Raw genomic sequence first — 16,904 nt, forward strand, 5'->3', positions numbered from 1 at the left:
ACTTGCGTCCCAGATCACTCTTTTCTCCACGTCGGCCCTCAGATTTATTTCAAAATAGTCTTTTAGAGTCTTTTGGGCCTTCGTGAGGATCTCCTTATCTCGAAAGAGGGTGTCATTCATTCTCCATCTAAATTGACCAGTTATTGTAAGTTTCATCTCCATCCTCACGGCATTATGGTCGGAGCAAGTTTTTGGGCAGATTTCCACTTTCTTAATCTTTGGGGCCATACCACTAGTAATCCAAATTTGATCAATTCTGGTCCAGGTCATCATTGCTTGAGAGAAAAAGGTTCCCTCTCTCTCCAGAGGGTTCCTTGTTCTCCATATGTCTATCAAGTCCATATTTTCCGTCATTTCAAAAAAAGTCTTAGGAAGTCTCCCTTCCTTACTAACTGTTAGTCTTTGTGCCTTGTCCATATTAGTGGAGACCACGCCATTCATGTCTCCCATAATTATCATATTGTAATCCAAATAGTCCGTCAGGGTTTCATGAAGTCTCTTAAAGAAGTCAGATTTACCTTCATTTGGTGCGTAGATTCCAACCACTAAAAATTTTTCTCCTTGTACTTGTATCTCCACTGCCAGGTATCTCCCTTGTTCGTCTTTGAATATCATTTTTGGGGCCCATTTCTCTTTCACATATATTACAACTCCTCTTTTCTTAACTTTATCTGATGAAATAAATTCTTGTCCTAGCCTTTTATTTATGAGTAGTCTCCTGTGGGCTCTAGTTATGTGAGTTTCTTGTAGGCATATCAAGTCCAATTGTTCTCTGTTCAATATATGAAATACTTGTCTTCTCTTCAAAGGCCCATTGACACCTTTGGTAGAGGCTGTTCTCCAACTGGAGCACTCGCAGGCCAGTGTTTCCCAGTTGTGGGTGTTTATACTACATTTTTTTTAGATTTTCCTTGAGAGAGTCTTTAAACCTCTTTTGTGGACCACCAGCATTAAGCTTTCCATTTTTAAGTTGGGAATAGAGCAGTTGCTTTGGAAAATGATAATCAGGCATCCGCACAACATGACCAGTCCAACGAAGTTGATGTTAAAGAATCATTGCTTTGATACTGGTGATCTTTGCTTCTTCCTGTATTTCCTAAATTTTTGGAGACATCGTTCATGGAATCTTTTGAGGAGTTGGAGGTGGCGTTTATAAGTGGTCCACATTTCACAAGCATACAGTAAGGGTACTGTCAGTGATTCACCCTAGGCAACTCCTAGGTGAGATGCAGTGAGATGCAAGTAAATACTGTCATTGCACAAGCAGAGTCACACAGGTTGACCTGGAAATCCTGTATAGTTCTTCTGGGTCAGGAGAACTCAATGGCTGGCCCGAGTGGGTGGAGGTGTTACGGAGCTTTGGAACAACAGTTGATGCTCCAACCAGTAGGACTGGTGGCTCACCACTCAGGTGAGTGGCACACAGGTGTGCAGGCTCCTGGTCCTGTGGGTTTTCAGCTATTCTAGATACATCTGCAGTTAAGATTGTGAGCGATCAGTTTGACCTTGAACTTTCAGTTGTTTATTTGAAGGGCTGTCATGGGACAGTCCTCTGTTAAGTTCACCGTCTCTCCCACCATGGCGAGAGGCCTTATTTCTATCAGAATTGTGCCCATTGTTTCCAGATTTGCATATCAATTAGCACAAGCAAATGCTATGCAAAACTATTCTCTTTTAGCTTTCTTGGGTAATACAAAAGTGTCAACTCTACTTAATCTTAGGCCTTCTGGCAAAAGGGGTAAGATCTCAAGACAAGTGCTCAGAAGCAAAGGGGTGAGGGCTGGATATATTTTGCCATTCAATCACTCCATCCATCCCATGATATTCACTGGGCTTCAGTCCTGGAGCATGAACTTCCTCTGATCTGTCTCCTATCCCACCAGGCTCCACCCTATAAACTGCTAGGTACCACCTCTTAGCTCTCAAGCTCCACCTGCTGTGACTAAAGGTGTGAGTCTTAGAAGACCTGGCGACTCTAAAGCATGTGTCTCCCTCACCTGCTTATAAGATCCTGCTCTGTCTAAGGTTACAGAGAATGAGTGTTATGGAAATGCAAGGGGAATGAAGAGGACATCTGTAAGTGCAGCCAATTTTAATTCCAAACTTATTTCCAAATTTCCCAAATAATGAACCTTCTTCCTTTAGGGCAGCCTTTCTCAACCTGTGGGTCCCCAGATGTTGCTGAACTACAACTCCCATCACCCCTAGCTAGCAAGGCCAGAGCTCAGGGATGATGGGAGTTGTAGTCCAACAACATCTGGGGACCCACAGGTTGAGAACCACTGCTTTAGGGGAAACTTCTCAATATGTAAATCAGGAGGTCATTAGTAGTCTAGACAAATGGAGAGAGAGAGAGAGAGAGAGAGAGAGAGAGAGAGAGAGAGAGAGGCTTTTCCATGAATATCAACCAGAATGGACTTTACAATAAAAATAACTGTGTGGGGGTGTTTCTGTTTGTTATTATGGTATATAGTTTTAGGTTGTAAAACACCCTGTGATCTTCTGATGAAGGGTGGTATAGATTTCACACACACGCACACACACACACACACACACACAGAGTGCTTTTTTTCTTTAAAAACATGTTTAGGGGTACTCCCATTCCGTCTGAGACTCAGGAAACACAGTGACAGGAAATGAGGCCACCATCGGGGGTAGCAACAGAACTGACGATTTTAAATTCTTAGTTTCTTCTCCCACTAAATTTACAAAATGTTTAGGGATATGAGGAGCCCTGCATCCCCCCCCCCGGAAAAGCCGTGTGTGTGTGTGTGTGTGTGTGTGTGTGTGTGTGTGTGTATTATACATTGAATAGTTTTCCCCTCTGGAAGAACCCACAAGTCAGGAACATGTGGACTAGCTTGTAAATAAGCTTGCTGTGCACCTGCCAGTTTCCACAGAATCAGAATTGTAGAGTTGGAAGGGACCCCAAGGGTCATCCAGTCCAGCCGCCCGCAATGAAGGTTTTGCTTCCCCCTGCCCTCATTCTTTCTAGGCTGGAAGCCCTAGTGATTGGAAGAGGAGTGATTCCTTCTTGCACTTTGGATATAATCTAACATGGGTGTTCCATTACCATGAGCACCCTCAGGGGACAGGGACCCAATCAGGGTTGCAGGAGGAGCACAGATCGAAGAATCCAAGGTCAAGCAACTGAGAAGCAGTCTAGTTGCATATATGAAGTTGCCCATTGACAGGTAGAAGCAGCTGGAAAACCGACTTAGGCACACAAGTCGCCTGCTCACAGTCTTTTTTACAATTGTGTATTCCTGTTTAAATTATAGTCATGGGCTGTGTAATGTGTATGGGTTGCTCATGCGTAAGTTGCCACCTCTCCAGGCTTTGTTGCCTTGCTAAACCTTTCAGTCTGGGCAGCCCTTCACTTCGTGGCTGCCTCAGTCGCTAGCAGATTTTGTCAGTGGGCGTTTCTTAAATCTTTTCCAACATAAAAGTTGTTTGACACCCAGTCTCCTCCTACTCTCTCTGCACGGAAGTCTTCTGCGCAGGGTGGGCGTGGGTAGCGGAGGACCCGTGCTCTCCCCGCTGGTGTCCGGTGAAGAGTCCTGGAGCCCCCTCGCCGATTCCCCCATCAGCCCCTCTATATCCCTGGTGTTGCACTGATTTGCTTCCCCATCTGCGGAGCTGCCTCTCTCCCTGCTGGGCCCTTCTCCAGCATCATTTGAGAGCCTTCCCTCCGCCTCTAGCTCCGATGTCAGTTCCCTGACAGGCTGCATCTACACTGCTATAGAAAAACGCTCTGAAAAATCCGTTTTAAAGCTCACAATGGAAAATTTCATAGAGTTCCGATTTCAACTCTAGAGCGCCATTTGGTATTTGAATAAATATTGTAATATAAAAAATTAGAAATCACTTGAAAGTGCCAAATAGGCCTGGGATTAAATTAGGATTTAATTAAATAAATGGGATTCAGAACAGTAAGAAAAGTGAATAAATTAGATAACAGCTGGAAATATTTTTGTTTAAGAATGATATTGGAAAGCTGTTACATGCAGATACGAGGAAATTCGGAAGGGAGGGAATGGAGGAAGTCAATTAACAATGTAAATAAAATTTGGGTTTAAAGGGATATGGGATAAAGATTATGTTTTTTATTGTTGTGGTTTAGGTTTTTTTTGTATGTTTTTCTGCTGTTGTTTTTCCTTTTTGCTAGGTTGTTTTTGTTATAATTGTGAAAATTTAATTAAAAAAAATAAAAAAAGAAAGAAGGAGAGGGTGTTGTCTAAGTCATGGAATGGATCATTGACATCAATGGACTTGAGTACCATATTTTTTTGCTCTATAAGACTCACTTTTTTCCCTCCTAAAAAGTAAGGGGAAATGTGTGTGCGTCTTATGGAGTGAATTCGGGCTGTGCAGCTATCACAGAAGCCAGAACAGCAAGAGGGATTGCTGTACAGCGATCCCTCTTGCCGTTCTGGCTTCTGAGATTCAGAATATTTTTTTTCTTGTTTTCCTCCTCCAAAAACTAGGTGCGTTTTATGGTCTGGTGCGTCTTATAGAGCGAAAAATACGGTAATTTGATTTCAGTGGGTCTACACTGGGTAGGATTTAGCGGGATACAACCAATGATTGCTAAATTTGCATCTATGCGTATAAATCAGCATATGCAACTCTGAGTCCTTTCCTTGCTTTCTTTGGCAATACATAAGTAGCCACCTTAGACAAACAGATGTCTGTCCAAATTCTTCAGTGTGCAAGAATCCAGTTCCCAAGCCCTTTCCTGATGTGCGATGTCTGAGTGTGATTTGGAAATAGCTACCTGGCTCTTTCCTTGGCCAGTCATGGAGCAGAATGACAGACAAGTGTGTGTAAAGGCACTTATAAGAGCCATGTGTCAGTGTGGAAACAGGAAGTTTGTGATGTGCAGCTTTAAAAATAGCCATTCTGAAGAACTGGAAGAAATTAATAGCAGGTTTTGGAACCCATCATTCAGTGCCTTAACACTCCTATTGGTGTTTCTGAGAACACTGGGGTTTTTTTTTTCTACTCATATGCAAATTTAATCAGTTAATCATCTTGAAACTCAGCTAATCCGGTGGTAGCCTTAATATAGTGTTATGTGCACCTCACTTCGCCAAGATTTCAGGGGTGCGGTGCTTACAAAGGTTTGATTTCCTTTTGGAAGGAGGTCACCGGAGGCTTCCTGGTGTTTGGCGATGTTTGCAAGCTCTTTCAGGGATGTCTGAGTTCACGCATGGTCTCCTGAGAGCATCCCAGAGACTGCTAAGCAAGGTGGTCAACAGGGAGAGCTTAAAAGCTCTTTCCGCTTTGGGGGGGGGGGAAACCTGGCACAAAAAGAGCTTTTAGGTTCTCTGCAGTTAATTTGCACGATTTCAGCCGGCCGGCATCCAACTGCACAAGGTTGAAAGTTGGGTGCTTATACGATCTGATCACACTGCAGCGATACAGACAGAGCTTCGAGATATGAGGAGAATAATAATAATAATAATAATAATAATAATAATAATAATAATAATAATGTAATAATTTTTATTTATACCCCGCCCTCCCCAGCCAAGGCCGGGCTCAGGGCGGCTAACAAGCAATAATAAAAACAAGTTGAATGAATACAACTTAAAAACAAGATTAAAATACAACATTGAAACACTGAAACATTAAAATGCAGCCTCATCACAGGAGGAGAAAGGAAAAGGAAAGAGGGGGAGGGAATCAAATTGGCTCCAAGCCAAAGGCCAGGTGGAACAACTCTGTCTTACAGGCCCTGCGGAAAGAAATCAGATCCTGCAGGGCCCTGGTCTCATGAGGCAGAGCGTTCCGCCAGGCCGGAGCCAGTGTTGAAAAGGCCCTGGCTCTGGTTGAGGCTAATCTGGCTTCCTTAGGGCCCGGGACCTGTAGGGTGTTGCTATTTTATGGACCTTAAGGTCCTCCGTGGGGCATACCGGGAGAGGCGGTCCCGTAGGTACGAGGGTCCTAGGCCGTGAAGGGCTTTAAAGGTCAAAACCAGCATCTTAAATCTGACCCTGTCCTCCACTGGGAGCCAGAGCAGCTGGAAAAGCACTGGGTGAATATGCTCCCAGGGGAGAAAAGGATCTGCAGGCAAAAAAGAAAGGATAGGGACCATATGATCCCAGAAGTGGAGATCCTGGGTTTCAGAAGGCGATTGGATGGCTGATGGAGAGAGAGAATGAGGGGGAGGAGAGGAGATAAGGAGGAGCAAGGAATGAAGGTGCTTAAAGATGCAGTGGTACCTCAGGTTAAGAACTTAATTCGTTTTGGAGGTCCGTTCTTAACCTGAAATTGTTCTTAACCTGAAGCACCACTTTAGCTAATGGGGCCTCCCGCTACTGCCGTGCCTCCGGAGCACGATTTCTGTTCTCATCCTGAAGCAAAGTTCTTAACCCGAGGTACTATTTCTGGGTTAGCGGAGTCTGTAACCTGAAGCGTCTGTAACCCGAGTGAAATATACCCGGAGTCAAGAGTGGATTTCATGCTCTTTATTCAGCTCATAGTGGTGAGGAGGAATGGAAGTTCCCTAGGATGTCTGCTTTATATACATCATTTACACAATGGGCCCCACGTGATTGGCTAATTCCGGGATTCTCCTGTAGGCCAATCAGGTTGCGGATTCACTTCCACCTGGAGCTGGATTGGGTGGCTCCTGTGGACCAATCAGACTGCTGCATTGTTCTAGGACCAATCAGACTGCTGCATTCTGAATCCTATTGTTCTAGGACCAATCAGACTGCTGCATTCTGAATCCTATTCAACTCAGTACATAACACCGAGGTACCACTATATCATGTTTTGAGATAACTTGTGGTTGAAAATTAAATGGAAAGAGTGGCAAATAACCGAGAACTAGTACTGATAAGCATTTGCTTCCCTGTTTTGTCTCCTTTACCTTTGTACACGCAGGAACTCTCCAGAGGGACAGAATATTTAAGAACTTCACCCGGAAGCGCCAACGGGCTATGCGGCGGCGAGTCCATCAAGTCAATGGGCACAAGTTTATGGCTACCTATTTGCGGCAACCCACGTACTGCTCGCACTGCCGGGAGTTTATCTGGTGAGAGAGAGGCTTCAAAATGGAGAGTCTTCCCATTGTCTCTTGCTAATCCCTTCGCTAGGAACAGCCCTACCTGAAACAATTTCTCTCCGCAGATCAAAGAGAAGGGGCCACAACAGAGGCACAAAGTGCAGCTCTCTGACCTAAGATAGGGGTGGAAAAGATAGAGCCATTCTGTCTGCTTATGAAGATTTGCAGGCAGCCCGTAGAATATCCAAAGGGAAGGGGGAGGAATTTGATTCACCCTAAATTTAAAGGTGGATTGGCCTGATTTGCACTGTCTGAAACATCTGTGCCGAAACGCAGCCATTGTTGGAAATTTGCGCTTCTCCAAATTTGGTTCTTCAGTCAAGTAACATGTGCAAAACTGCATATAGAAGGTTCCAGTTACAGATAGGTAGCCGTGTTGGTCTGCCATAGTCAAAATAAAAAAATTCCTTCCAGTAGCACCTTAAAGACCAACTAAGTTAGTTCTTGGTATGAGCTTTCGTGTGCATGCACACGAAGTATCTGAAGAAGTGTGTATCTGAAGAAGTGTGCATGCACACGAAAGCTCATACCAAGAACTAACTTAGTTGGTCTTTAAGGTGCTACTGGAAGGAATTTTTTTATTTTGCATATAGAAGGGTAAAGAGTTGTATCCAAGTAATATGGAGTAGGCCCATTGAAATGAACCGACCTAACTCAGCTGTGTCCATTAATGTCCAGTGGTCGTCTATGAGTAGAATGAACTTTGTATTCAACCCGAAGCATGCATAAGAATGCATATATTATTAGTGAAAACAACATACCGAAATGTTCGAGAGAATTGCCTTGCAAAAATATTACTGTTAGGCCAAATTTGTATACAAAAATGTGTGCAGTATGATAAATTCACATGGAAATCCTGCTGAGTTTTCGGATTTTAAGGATTTTAGAAAATTAATCTGCAAACTGATGTGGAAAGGTGGAGAACTGAGAGAAACCGAGATTGACCCATCCCTAAATATTCCACATCATGAGAATCACAGCTTTTATTTTATTTTCATCATCATCATTTATTTCAGGGCCAAATGCAGCCATTGAGATACCTCTCTCAGGCTATTGGGACTCTGCCTAGGCCAGTGTTTCCCAAACGTTTTTGGGCAACGGCACACCTGTTAGCCGGAAAAAAATCTCGCGGCACACCACCATTAAAGCCCCGCCCCGTGACGTCAGCGCGCAGCGTCACGCCGGGAGGGACGCACAAAAGCGAAAGTTTTTTCCCTCCCCCTTGCCGGGGTGGGAGGAGGCAGCAGAGCGAGGGCAGCTGAGGCGGCGGCGGCGATAGCGGGCGGAGGAGGGGGCGGCGGCGGGAGTTGCTGCTGCTGTTGTTGCTGCTGCTGCCCGGACATGCCGGCCTCCTCCTCCTCCGCTGTCTCGCGCTCCTCCCTTTTGCGCGCGCTGCCCCGCCGCTCGGCACCACCACCGCGGAGCCGCCCCCGGCTCGACGCGGATCCTCGCCGCCGCCGCCGCCTCTCACCGCCCGACTCGCCCGCCTTCCTCCCACGGCACACCAGCCGGTGTCTCACGGCACACTAGTGTGCCGCGGAACACCGGTTGGGAAACACTGGCCTAGGCAATACCTGTTTTTAATATAGTGCTTTAATTTAATTTTAAAACGGAGTTTGAACGGTTGCATGGTTTTGTCTTGTATTTAAAAACGCAAAATAAAAACACAAAGTGCAAATTCTTATTTTTTACAAGTGACCCCTCTTCCCCTGCCTTTACTTCTGTTAAATTGTGGGAAAGATGGACAAAGGACACAGCTCTGTTAGATTCACAGCTCTTTATTACAGCAGTTAGAACTGTTCCTGGAGTCAGACTGACTGCAGCCTAGCTGGCTGCTTTATATAATACGAAGTAACCTGTAACAGTAACAACTCCCACCTAGCTAACCAATCAGTGAGCTACAATTCTCAATCCTTCATTTGCATACTGGTGGCCCTGAGTGAGAACTGCAGCTAATCTTAATACATAACGACTTCTAGGTGAAACCACTGCGCCTTTCAACTCTAAACTCAGGCTTTGTCCTTATAACTCTCGATGAATTGAGGGAGGGGCCCCATCATACCCATTTGCCGTCTCATACAGAGCCCATAGAACCAGAGAGTTGGAAGGGACCACAAGGGTCATCTAGAACCAGACAGAGGGCCTTCTTGGTAGTGGCACCTGCCCTGTGAAATGCCCTCCCATCAGATTTCAAGGAAATAAACAGCTATATGACTTTTAGAAGACATCTGAAGGCAGCCCTGTTTTGGGAGGTTTTTAATGTTTGATGTCTTATTGTGTTTTTAATATTCTGTTGGGAGCCGCCCAGAGCAGCTGGGAAAACCCAGCCAGAAGGGCAGTGTATAAATAATAGTTGTTATTATTATTATAGTCCAACCCCCTGAAATGCAGAAAACTTTTGCCCAACATAGGGCTTGAACCCATGGCCCTGAGATTAAGAGCCTCATGCTCTACCAACAGAGTTATAGTTTCCCTTTCATAGAATCATAGAATCATAGAGTTGGAAGAGACCACAAGGGCCATCGAGTCCAACCCCCTTGCCCTCCTCTGGACACGTTCCAGTTTGTCAGTGTCCTTCTTGAATTGTGGTGCCCAGAACTGGACACAGTACTCCAGGTGAGGTCTGACCAGAGCAGAATACAGTGGCACTATTACTTCCCTTGATCTAGATGCTATACCCCTATTGATGAGGCCCAGAATTGCATTGGCTTTTTTAGCTGCCGCGTCACACTGTTGGCTCATGTCAAGTTTGTGGTCAACCAAGACTCCTAGATCCTTTTCACATGTACTGCTCTCAAGCCAGGTGTCACCCATCTTGTATTTGTGCCTCTCATTTTTTTTTGCCCAAGTGCAATACTTTACATTTCTCCCTGTTAAAATTCATCTTGTTTGTTTTGGCCCAGTTCTCTAATTTGTCAAGGTCGTTTTGAAGTGTGATCCTGTCCTCTGGGGTGTTAGCCACCCCTCCCAGTTTGGTGTCATCTGCAAATTTGATCTATCGTAGATCAATGGCCTATCGTAGTCTGGCTTATGTTTTAACACTTGCCGGAGTGCTTTTGCCTACCGAGGATGGATTCTTTCTTCTTCTTCCTCCTCCTCCTCCTCCTCTTTTTCTTCTTTATTGAAAGATGATATATGAAAGTTAGAAAAAGTTAGGTGAAAAGATGGGGGACACAAGAGCCCTTATAGAGTCCTTTGCAGGTTCTCCATTGGTCAGAGAAAATAACAGAGGCCAACCAGAGAATATTGAGAAGCAAAGCAGCTAGTAAGCCTGATTTTTATTGAACTGTTGCAACAGGGTGCCCCCTTCACACGCAGGAGAAAGGAGGAGGAACCAGAACAAAGGTGTGCCTGCCCTTATATAGACATTTTAAATTGCCTGCCCTCCAAGTCCAAGACCACCCCTCAGATACATCATACCTACATCACAGAAAAGGCGGTCTACAACAGAAATTTGAGTGTTGTTGTTTTTCCTGTCTGCCAGGTTATCTGATAATGCCTTATCTGATTACCTTTCCTGGTAGTCTGGCCATTCCTTTGAGATGGTACTCACTTAATTCCTGAGACAATGGGAAGGTTCCCCCACCCCCTCCCTCCTTGCAGAGAAACATTTGGTCAGTTTTGGGAGTCAAAATGGTTTTAGGACTGTCTTCCTGTGCTGCTCCAGACATGTGGCTTATATATTTATGTACGTGTTTGCTTGTTACATTTATGAACATTTATTATATATATATATGAGACCTTAATTTTTTTTATTACAAAGTTAACCTACATCTAACCCAATACAGTGTTTATAAAAACAGATTTTTGATCTGTGGTCATTCCTTTTGCTTGCCTGTATCGGAGTGAAGAGGAGCAAGACAGATGAATCCATGGGTCTTTAAATTGCTAAGAGGTGCCTCTGCTGATGTATTGACTCCCATGGGGGAGTCAGCTTTGAGCCAGGAGAATAGAAAAATAGTGAAACTTCTTTAAATGTATGGTTTTTTGTTTTTGTTTTCATACGCAAGAGAAGCCTATGAACCTGCTATGTCTGTCCAGTGAGGGGTGGGGAGCAAAAAGGATCAGCCGTGATTGCGTCAGTCTGCTCTGACTCTGCTCAAGGAGAGGTGAAAAAGTCTCCAAAAGAGCTGTTTTTTACATTGTAAACTGTGTCACTGCTGCTTTCCCAGCCACTGTGGTGTTGTGCACAAACCTGACCTGATTTTGGCTCTTTTATCTGTTCCTGAGTCATGCGCTTTCTCTGTTTTGTCTCCAACAGGGGAGTATTTGGAAAGCAAGGATATCAGTGCCAAGGTAGCGTGCCTCATCTCTCTCTTGCCGAAATGCACATGCCGCAAATTGGCCTTTTCTATTGCCGCACAGACCCCGTTAAAATGCATGGGAGATATACTCAAGGCTGGTTCTCAGTGAATCAGGCCCATGCTGAAGTTTAGGCTGAGGTTATGCATATCTCTGGGTGTGCTGGTAGACAACATTAGTCATACCAGCTAAGGCCATTTTGATCTGAAAGGGTCCATTCGGAGTCCATATGACGCAGATGGATATCGCCAAATAATTTCTCTGCCTCTCTGTTGATACAAAATAAAAATAAAAAATTCCTTCCAGTAGCACCTTAGAGACCAACTAAGTTTGTTATTGGTATGAGCTTTCGTATTTGAAGAAGTGTGCATGCACACGAAAGCTCATACCAATAACAAACTTAGTTGGTCTCCAAGATGCTACTGGAAGGAATTTTGTTTGTTTGTTTCGACTATGGCAGACCAACATGGCTACCACCTGTAACTATCTCTGTTGATAGTTATATTGGTTGCAATTGATGGTCAGTCTATTCTGGAGAAGTCCGGTCTGTCACTTCTTGTCACCCCTATGTGGGGGACGATGAACCTATGGAACTCCTTGCCACAAGATGTAGTTAGTGGCAACTTAGAGGGCCTTTGTAGGGGGGTGGAACAGGGGAAGGATTAGACAAATGGATGGAACACAGACCTGTCATCAGCTATGAATGTTCCAATTGCCTTGATGTTTGTAGTTTGTAGTTTGCCCCTGTAGTTAACAGCAGCCTGGGAGATTTCATAGAATCTTAGAATTGTAGAGTTGGAAGTGACCAAGAGGGTCATCTATTTCAATCTCCTGCAACGCAGGAATCTTTTGCCCAACACGGGGCTCAAACCCACAACCCTGAGATTAGCAGTCTGATGCTCTACCGACTGAGCTAGGGTGCTGTTAGGGGATCAGCACAGGGGCAAATGGTTAAATCCACCCCTTCCTCCTGCGCTGTGACTCCAGTCCAACACCTACCCATCACCTCCGCAGCTCCTTTGAGAACAAGATAAAAATGTTGGTGCTTCCATTTTCCAGGGCAACTAATAGATGTTGACCCTGATATATGTAATATAGAGCATTGGGCTTCCCAGTGATTCTTGTTGATCTCATCTTCCTGTTCTGTTTCAACCCTTCCCCCCCCCCCACGCCTGCGTCTGTTTTCCAGTTTGCACGTGTGTCGTGCACAAGCGCTGCCACCATCTCATTGTCACGGCTTGCACGTGCCAGAACAATAGTCACAAGGTGAACACAAAGGTAAAGCCACAGTTACACATTTGGGGTTCTGTAGCTTATTGCAATGTAATTTATTCACCTCTCTGTCGATCTGCCTGTTTCTATAGAGCAACACACTTTGTTTAATGCATTTTCAGGCTGTGGGTTTGCATGTGTACTTGGTGCCAGGATCTGTTGGTTTTGTGTGATAAAAGATGGATGGGTGTGCCCTGCTGAGATGGAGTAACTTCACCCTATGTTCCTGTGCCACTTCCACCTTTGTCCTGGAGCCGAATACAACCTCCTTAGGTCCATTCACTTCAATGGGCTTAATCCTCTGACTTATGCCAAGTCCGTGAATAAGTGAATAAGGAGTGGGCTATCTTTAAGGAATACAATCAAAATTTATGTGGAAAAAGTAGAATTTCTGACAGATATTGAGTGAATCCAGAAAACGATTAGAGTGAAAGGAGAGTATAGTCAAGATAGAAGAAGAGATTAAAATGGAATGTGTTTAAGCTAATTGGAAAAATAAAGTAGCATGACAAGAACGGCTGGAAGTCAAGTCACTTGGTGGGTGTCCATGTGGGGTGGGAGTGTAGGTATGTTGATATGTACAGTATTGGTAGGTGTTACATAGAGTAATGTAGGTATGTTTTATGTTATGAAAATAAGGTAGTGTGTTGTGTATGTGTATTGTGTAAATGTATATGTATGTGATTTATATGTTAATAAATTTTAAATAATAAAGGCTTGCTAGGCAGTTAGAACTAGGCAAGTTAGAAAAGCATTGCATTGTTTCTGCAAGGCAATGGAAGGTGTAACCCTCCATTGGCTATTAATGGTATTTTTTGCTGGGAGGGAGAGGAGGATATTCTTGTGTGTGTTTTTACTTGATTTCCCACCTCCCCAACTAACCAGCCTTTCCTCTATTGCTGCTACCTCCTCAGATTTCTGAGCAGAGATTTGGAATCAACATCCCTCACAAATTCCGGATCCACAATTACAAAGTGCCCACCTTCTGCGACCACTGCGGCTCTTTGCTTTGGGGCATCATGAGGCAAGGTCTACAGTGCAAAAGTAAGCCAGAATTCATATTACTTTCTCACTTGTTGTTTTATTATAGAGTTGTTTTATTATTTATAGAGCCAGTGTGGTGTGGTGTAGTGGTTAAGAGCGGTAGATTCGTAATCTGGTGAACCGGGTTCGATTCCCCGCTCCTCCACAGGCAGCTGCTGGGTGACCTTGGGCCAGTCACACTTCTCTGAAGTCTCTCAGCCCCACTCACCTCACAGAGTGTTTGTTGTGGGGGAGGAAGGGAAAGGAGAATGTTAGCCGCTTTGAGACTCCTTCGGGTAGTGATAAAGTGGGCTATCAAATCCAAACTCTTCTACTTCTTCTTCTTTTGCAAAAGGCCAACAGCCCCTTCCTCATATGATGGTTTGGGTTTCCTGTTTGCGAGGGGAAGCTGTTGAACATTCATTCAAGTTTGTACTTCCCCCCAAGCAATGAAAAGTCCCTAGTCAGAGCAACCTAGGGTCTGGTTTCTTTTGGATGAGAGAGCACCAGAGACCTACGGTGTCTTTGTCATAATTGTTTCATTTGCAAATATACAAGCTGAGCATGTGGAAGGGCTGTGGCTCAATGGCATAGAGCAGGTTCAATCCCGGGCCTTTCCAGATGGGGTTGGGAATATCTCCTGCTTGAAACCTTGGAGAGCCGCTGCAAATACTGAGACAATACTGAGTTAGAGGGACCAATTGGTCTGACTATGAACTTGGCAGCTACTCTGTTCCTATTTAAATCAATCTTCAGAACCACGAGGGCTGGAATCGTATTATAATTAATGGAGGTGCAATATTGTCAAGAGCAAGTGGACAGTAAATCACATGGAGCGAGTTGGAGTTAACTCTTTATTAGCAAGAACACGATCTGCTCCAACTTGGCTGAGTGTCAGGGCTAATGAGCACAGCAACTCATCCCTGGGAGGGCTTGTCCCATGCATCAGTTGCTGACACTGAAAGTCCCTGCCTCCCCACAACCGTTAATAATAATAATAATAATAATAATAATAATAATAATAATAATAATAATTTATTTATATACCGCCCATCTGGCTGGGTTTCCCAAGCCACACTGGGTGGCTTCCAACAGAATATTAATATACAATAGTCTATTAAACATTAAAAGCTTCCCTGAACAGGGCTGCCTTCCGATGTCTTCTAAAAGTCTGGTAGTTGTTGTTCTCTTTGACATCTGGTGGGAGGGCGTTCCTCAGGGTGGGTGCCACTACCGAGAAGGCCCTCTGCCTGGTTCCCTGTAACTTGGCTTCTTGCAGCGAGGGAACTGCCAGAAGGCCCTCGGAGCTGAACCTCAGTGTCCGGGTAAAACGATGGAGGTGGAGACGCTCCTTCAGGTATACTGGACTGAGGCCGTTTAGGGCTTTAAAGGTCAGCACCAACACTTTGAATTGTGCTCGGAAACGTACTGGGAGCCAGTGTAGGTCTTTCAAGACCAGTGGTCTTGGCGGCTGCTCCCAGTCACCAGTCTAGCTGCCACATTCTGGATTAATTGTAGTTTCTGGGTCACCTTCAAAGGTAGCCCCACATAGAGCGCATTGCAGTAGTCCAAGTGGGAGATAACCAGAGCATGCACCACTCTGGCGAGACAGTCCATGGGCAGGTAGGGTCTCAGCCTGCGTACCAGATGGAGCTGATAAACAGCTGCCCTGGACACAGAATTGACCTGCTCCTCCATGGAGAGACTCTCCCCGCTCACTAAGCCTTGTTGCCTCTACAGTTTCTAACTACAGCTTTAGGTTCTCATAACTGGCTGACAATGAGAAGTCTTCAGCCAGGCCTTTGGCTAATTAACATCCTATAGCCTTTGGGGGGGGTGGTGGTATTGGTTTGTTTTGCTCCTGTTCTTGTTTTTATTGTGTATTTTATGTTTTCATCTTGTATTTTTATGCTGTGAACTGCCCCAAGATCTTTGGATGAATACGAATTTAAGAAATAACATAGGGATGCAGGTGGCTCTGTGGGTTAAACCACAGAGCCTAGGACTTGCCGATCAGAAGGTCGGCGGTTCGAATCCCCGCGACGGGGTGAGCTCCCGTTGCTCGGTTCCAGCTTCTACCAACCTAGCAGTTCGGAAGCACATCAAAGTGCAAGTAGATAAATAGGTACCCCTCCGGCGGGAAAGTAAACGGCGTTTCCGTGTGCTGCTCTGGTTTGCCAGAAGTGGCTTAGTCATGCTGGCCACATGACCCAGAAGCTGTACGCTGGCTCCTTCGGCCAATAAAGCGAGATGAGTGCTGCAACCCCAGAGTCGGTCACGACTGGACCTAATGGTCAGGGGTCCCTTTACCTTTAAGAAATAACATAACATAAATAAACAGCCAGGCAGATGCCATTGCCCTTCTGCCATTCTAATTCAGGTTTATGGAAATATTACCTTGTGCATTGCTCGGTGCATTGATTCTGCCCCCGCTCACTCTTTGTCCCATTTCTTTCTTTGTCCCTCTTTCAGTATGCAAAATGAATGCACATATTCGTTGCGAAGCCAACGTAGCACCGAACTGTGGCGTGAACGCTGCAGAGCTGGCCAAGACGCTGGCGTGTATGGGCTTGCAACCAGGAAACATTTCTCCAAATGGGGTAAGGCTTTGTTTATACCTTCTTTCTGGCCCTCCCCTCTTCTCCACGTCAGGAGCTCAAATCGAATCCTGCAGCACAGAGGAGTGCACAGGCCAGATGAACAGTCACTCGTTGGGTTGCTTTTGCTAAAGAGCTGCCCCACCCTCTAGCACAAGGAGTGGGGGACCTGTGGCTACAAAGGTGTCCTTGGGATTCAGTTCCCAATAGCCTAAGCCAGCATGTCAAGATGATGGGAGCCAGAGTCCAAAACTCCTTCAAGGCACCAGGATGGCAGAGGCTGATGGCAGCACCTAGGCGGTGTTCAAAACAGCTAGTGAAACACAATTAGAATCATGTTGTTATTTAGTCGTTTAGTCGTGTCCGACTCTTCGTGACCCCATGGACCAGAGCACACCAGGCACTCCTGTCTTCCACTGCCTCCCGCAGTTTAGTCAAACTCGTGTTCGTAGCTTCGAGAACACTGTCCAACCATCTTGTCCTCTGTCGTCCCCTTCTCCTTGTGCCCTCCATCTTTCCCAACATCAGGGTCTTTTCCAGGGAGTCTTCTCTTCTCATGAGGTGGCCAAAGTCTTGGAGCCTCAGCTTCAGGATCTGTCCTTCCAGTGAGCACTCAGGGCTGATTTCCTTAAGAA

At 45.2% G+C, this 16,904-nt stretch overlaps 1 protein-coding gene across 1 annotated transcript in view; it reads left to right on the forward strand.

Moving 5' to 3' along the window:
- PRKCH (protein kinase C eta) overlaps positions 1-16,904 on the forward strand; it is a 106,889-nt gene that overhangs the window by 44,853 nt on the left and 45,132 nt on the right. Inside the window, exons 3-7 of the mRNA XM_083518322.1 lie at positions 6,895-7,045; positions 11,337-11,371; positions 12,567-12,655; positions 13,564-13,693; positions 16,145-16,272. Of these exons, the coding sequence (XP_083374448.1) occupies positions 6,895-7,045; positions 11,337-11,371; positions 12,567-12,655; positions 13,564-13,693; positions 16,145-16,272 (533 nt within the window). The remainder of the gene's footprint in view (positions 1-6,894; positions 7,046-11,336; positions 11,372-12,566; positions 12,656-13,563; positions 13,694-16,144; positions 16,273-16,904) is intronic.

Source organism: Podarcis liolepis (genome assembly GCF_965112155.1).
Source record: "Podarcis liolepis genome assembly, chromosome: 1".
Lineage (NCBI taxonomy): Eukaryota > Metazoa > Chordata > Lepidosauria > Squamata > Lacertidae > Podarcis > Podarcis liolepis.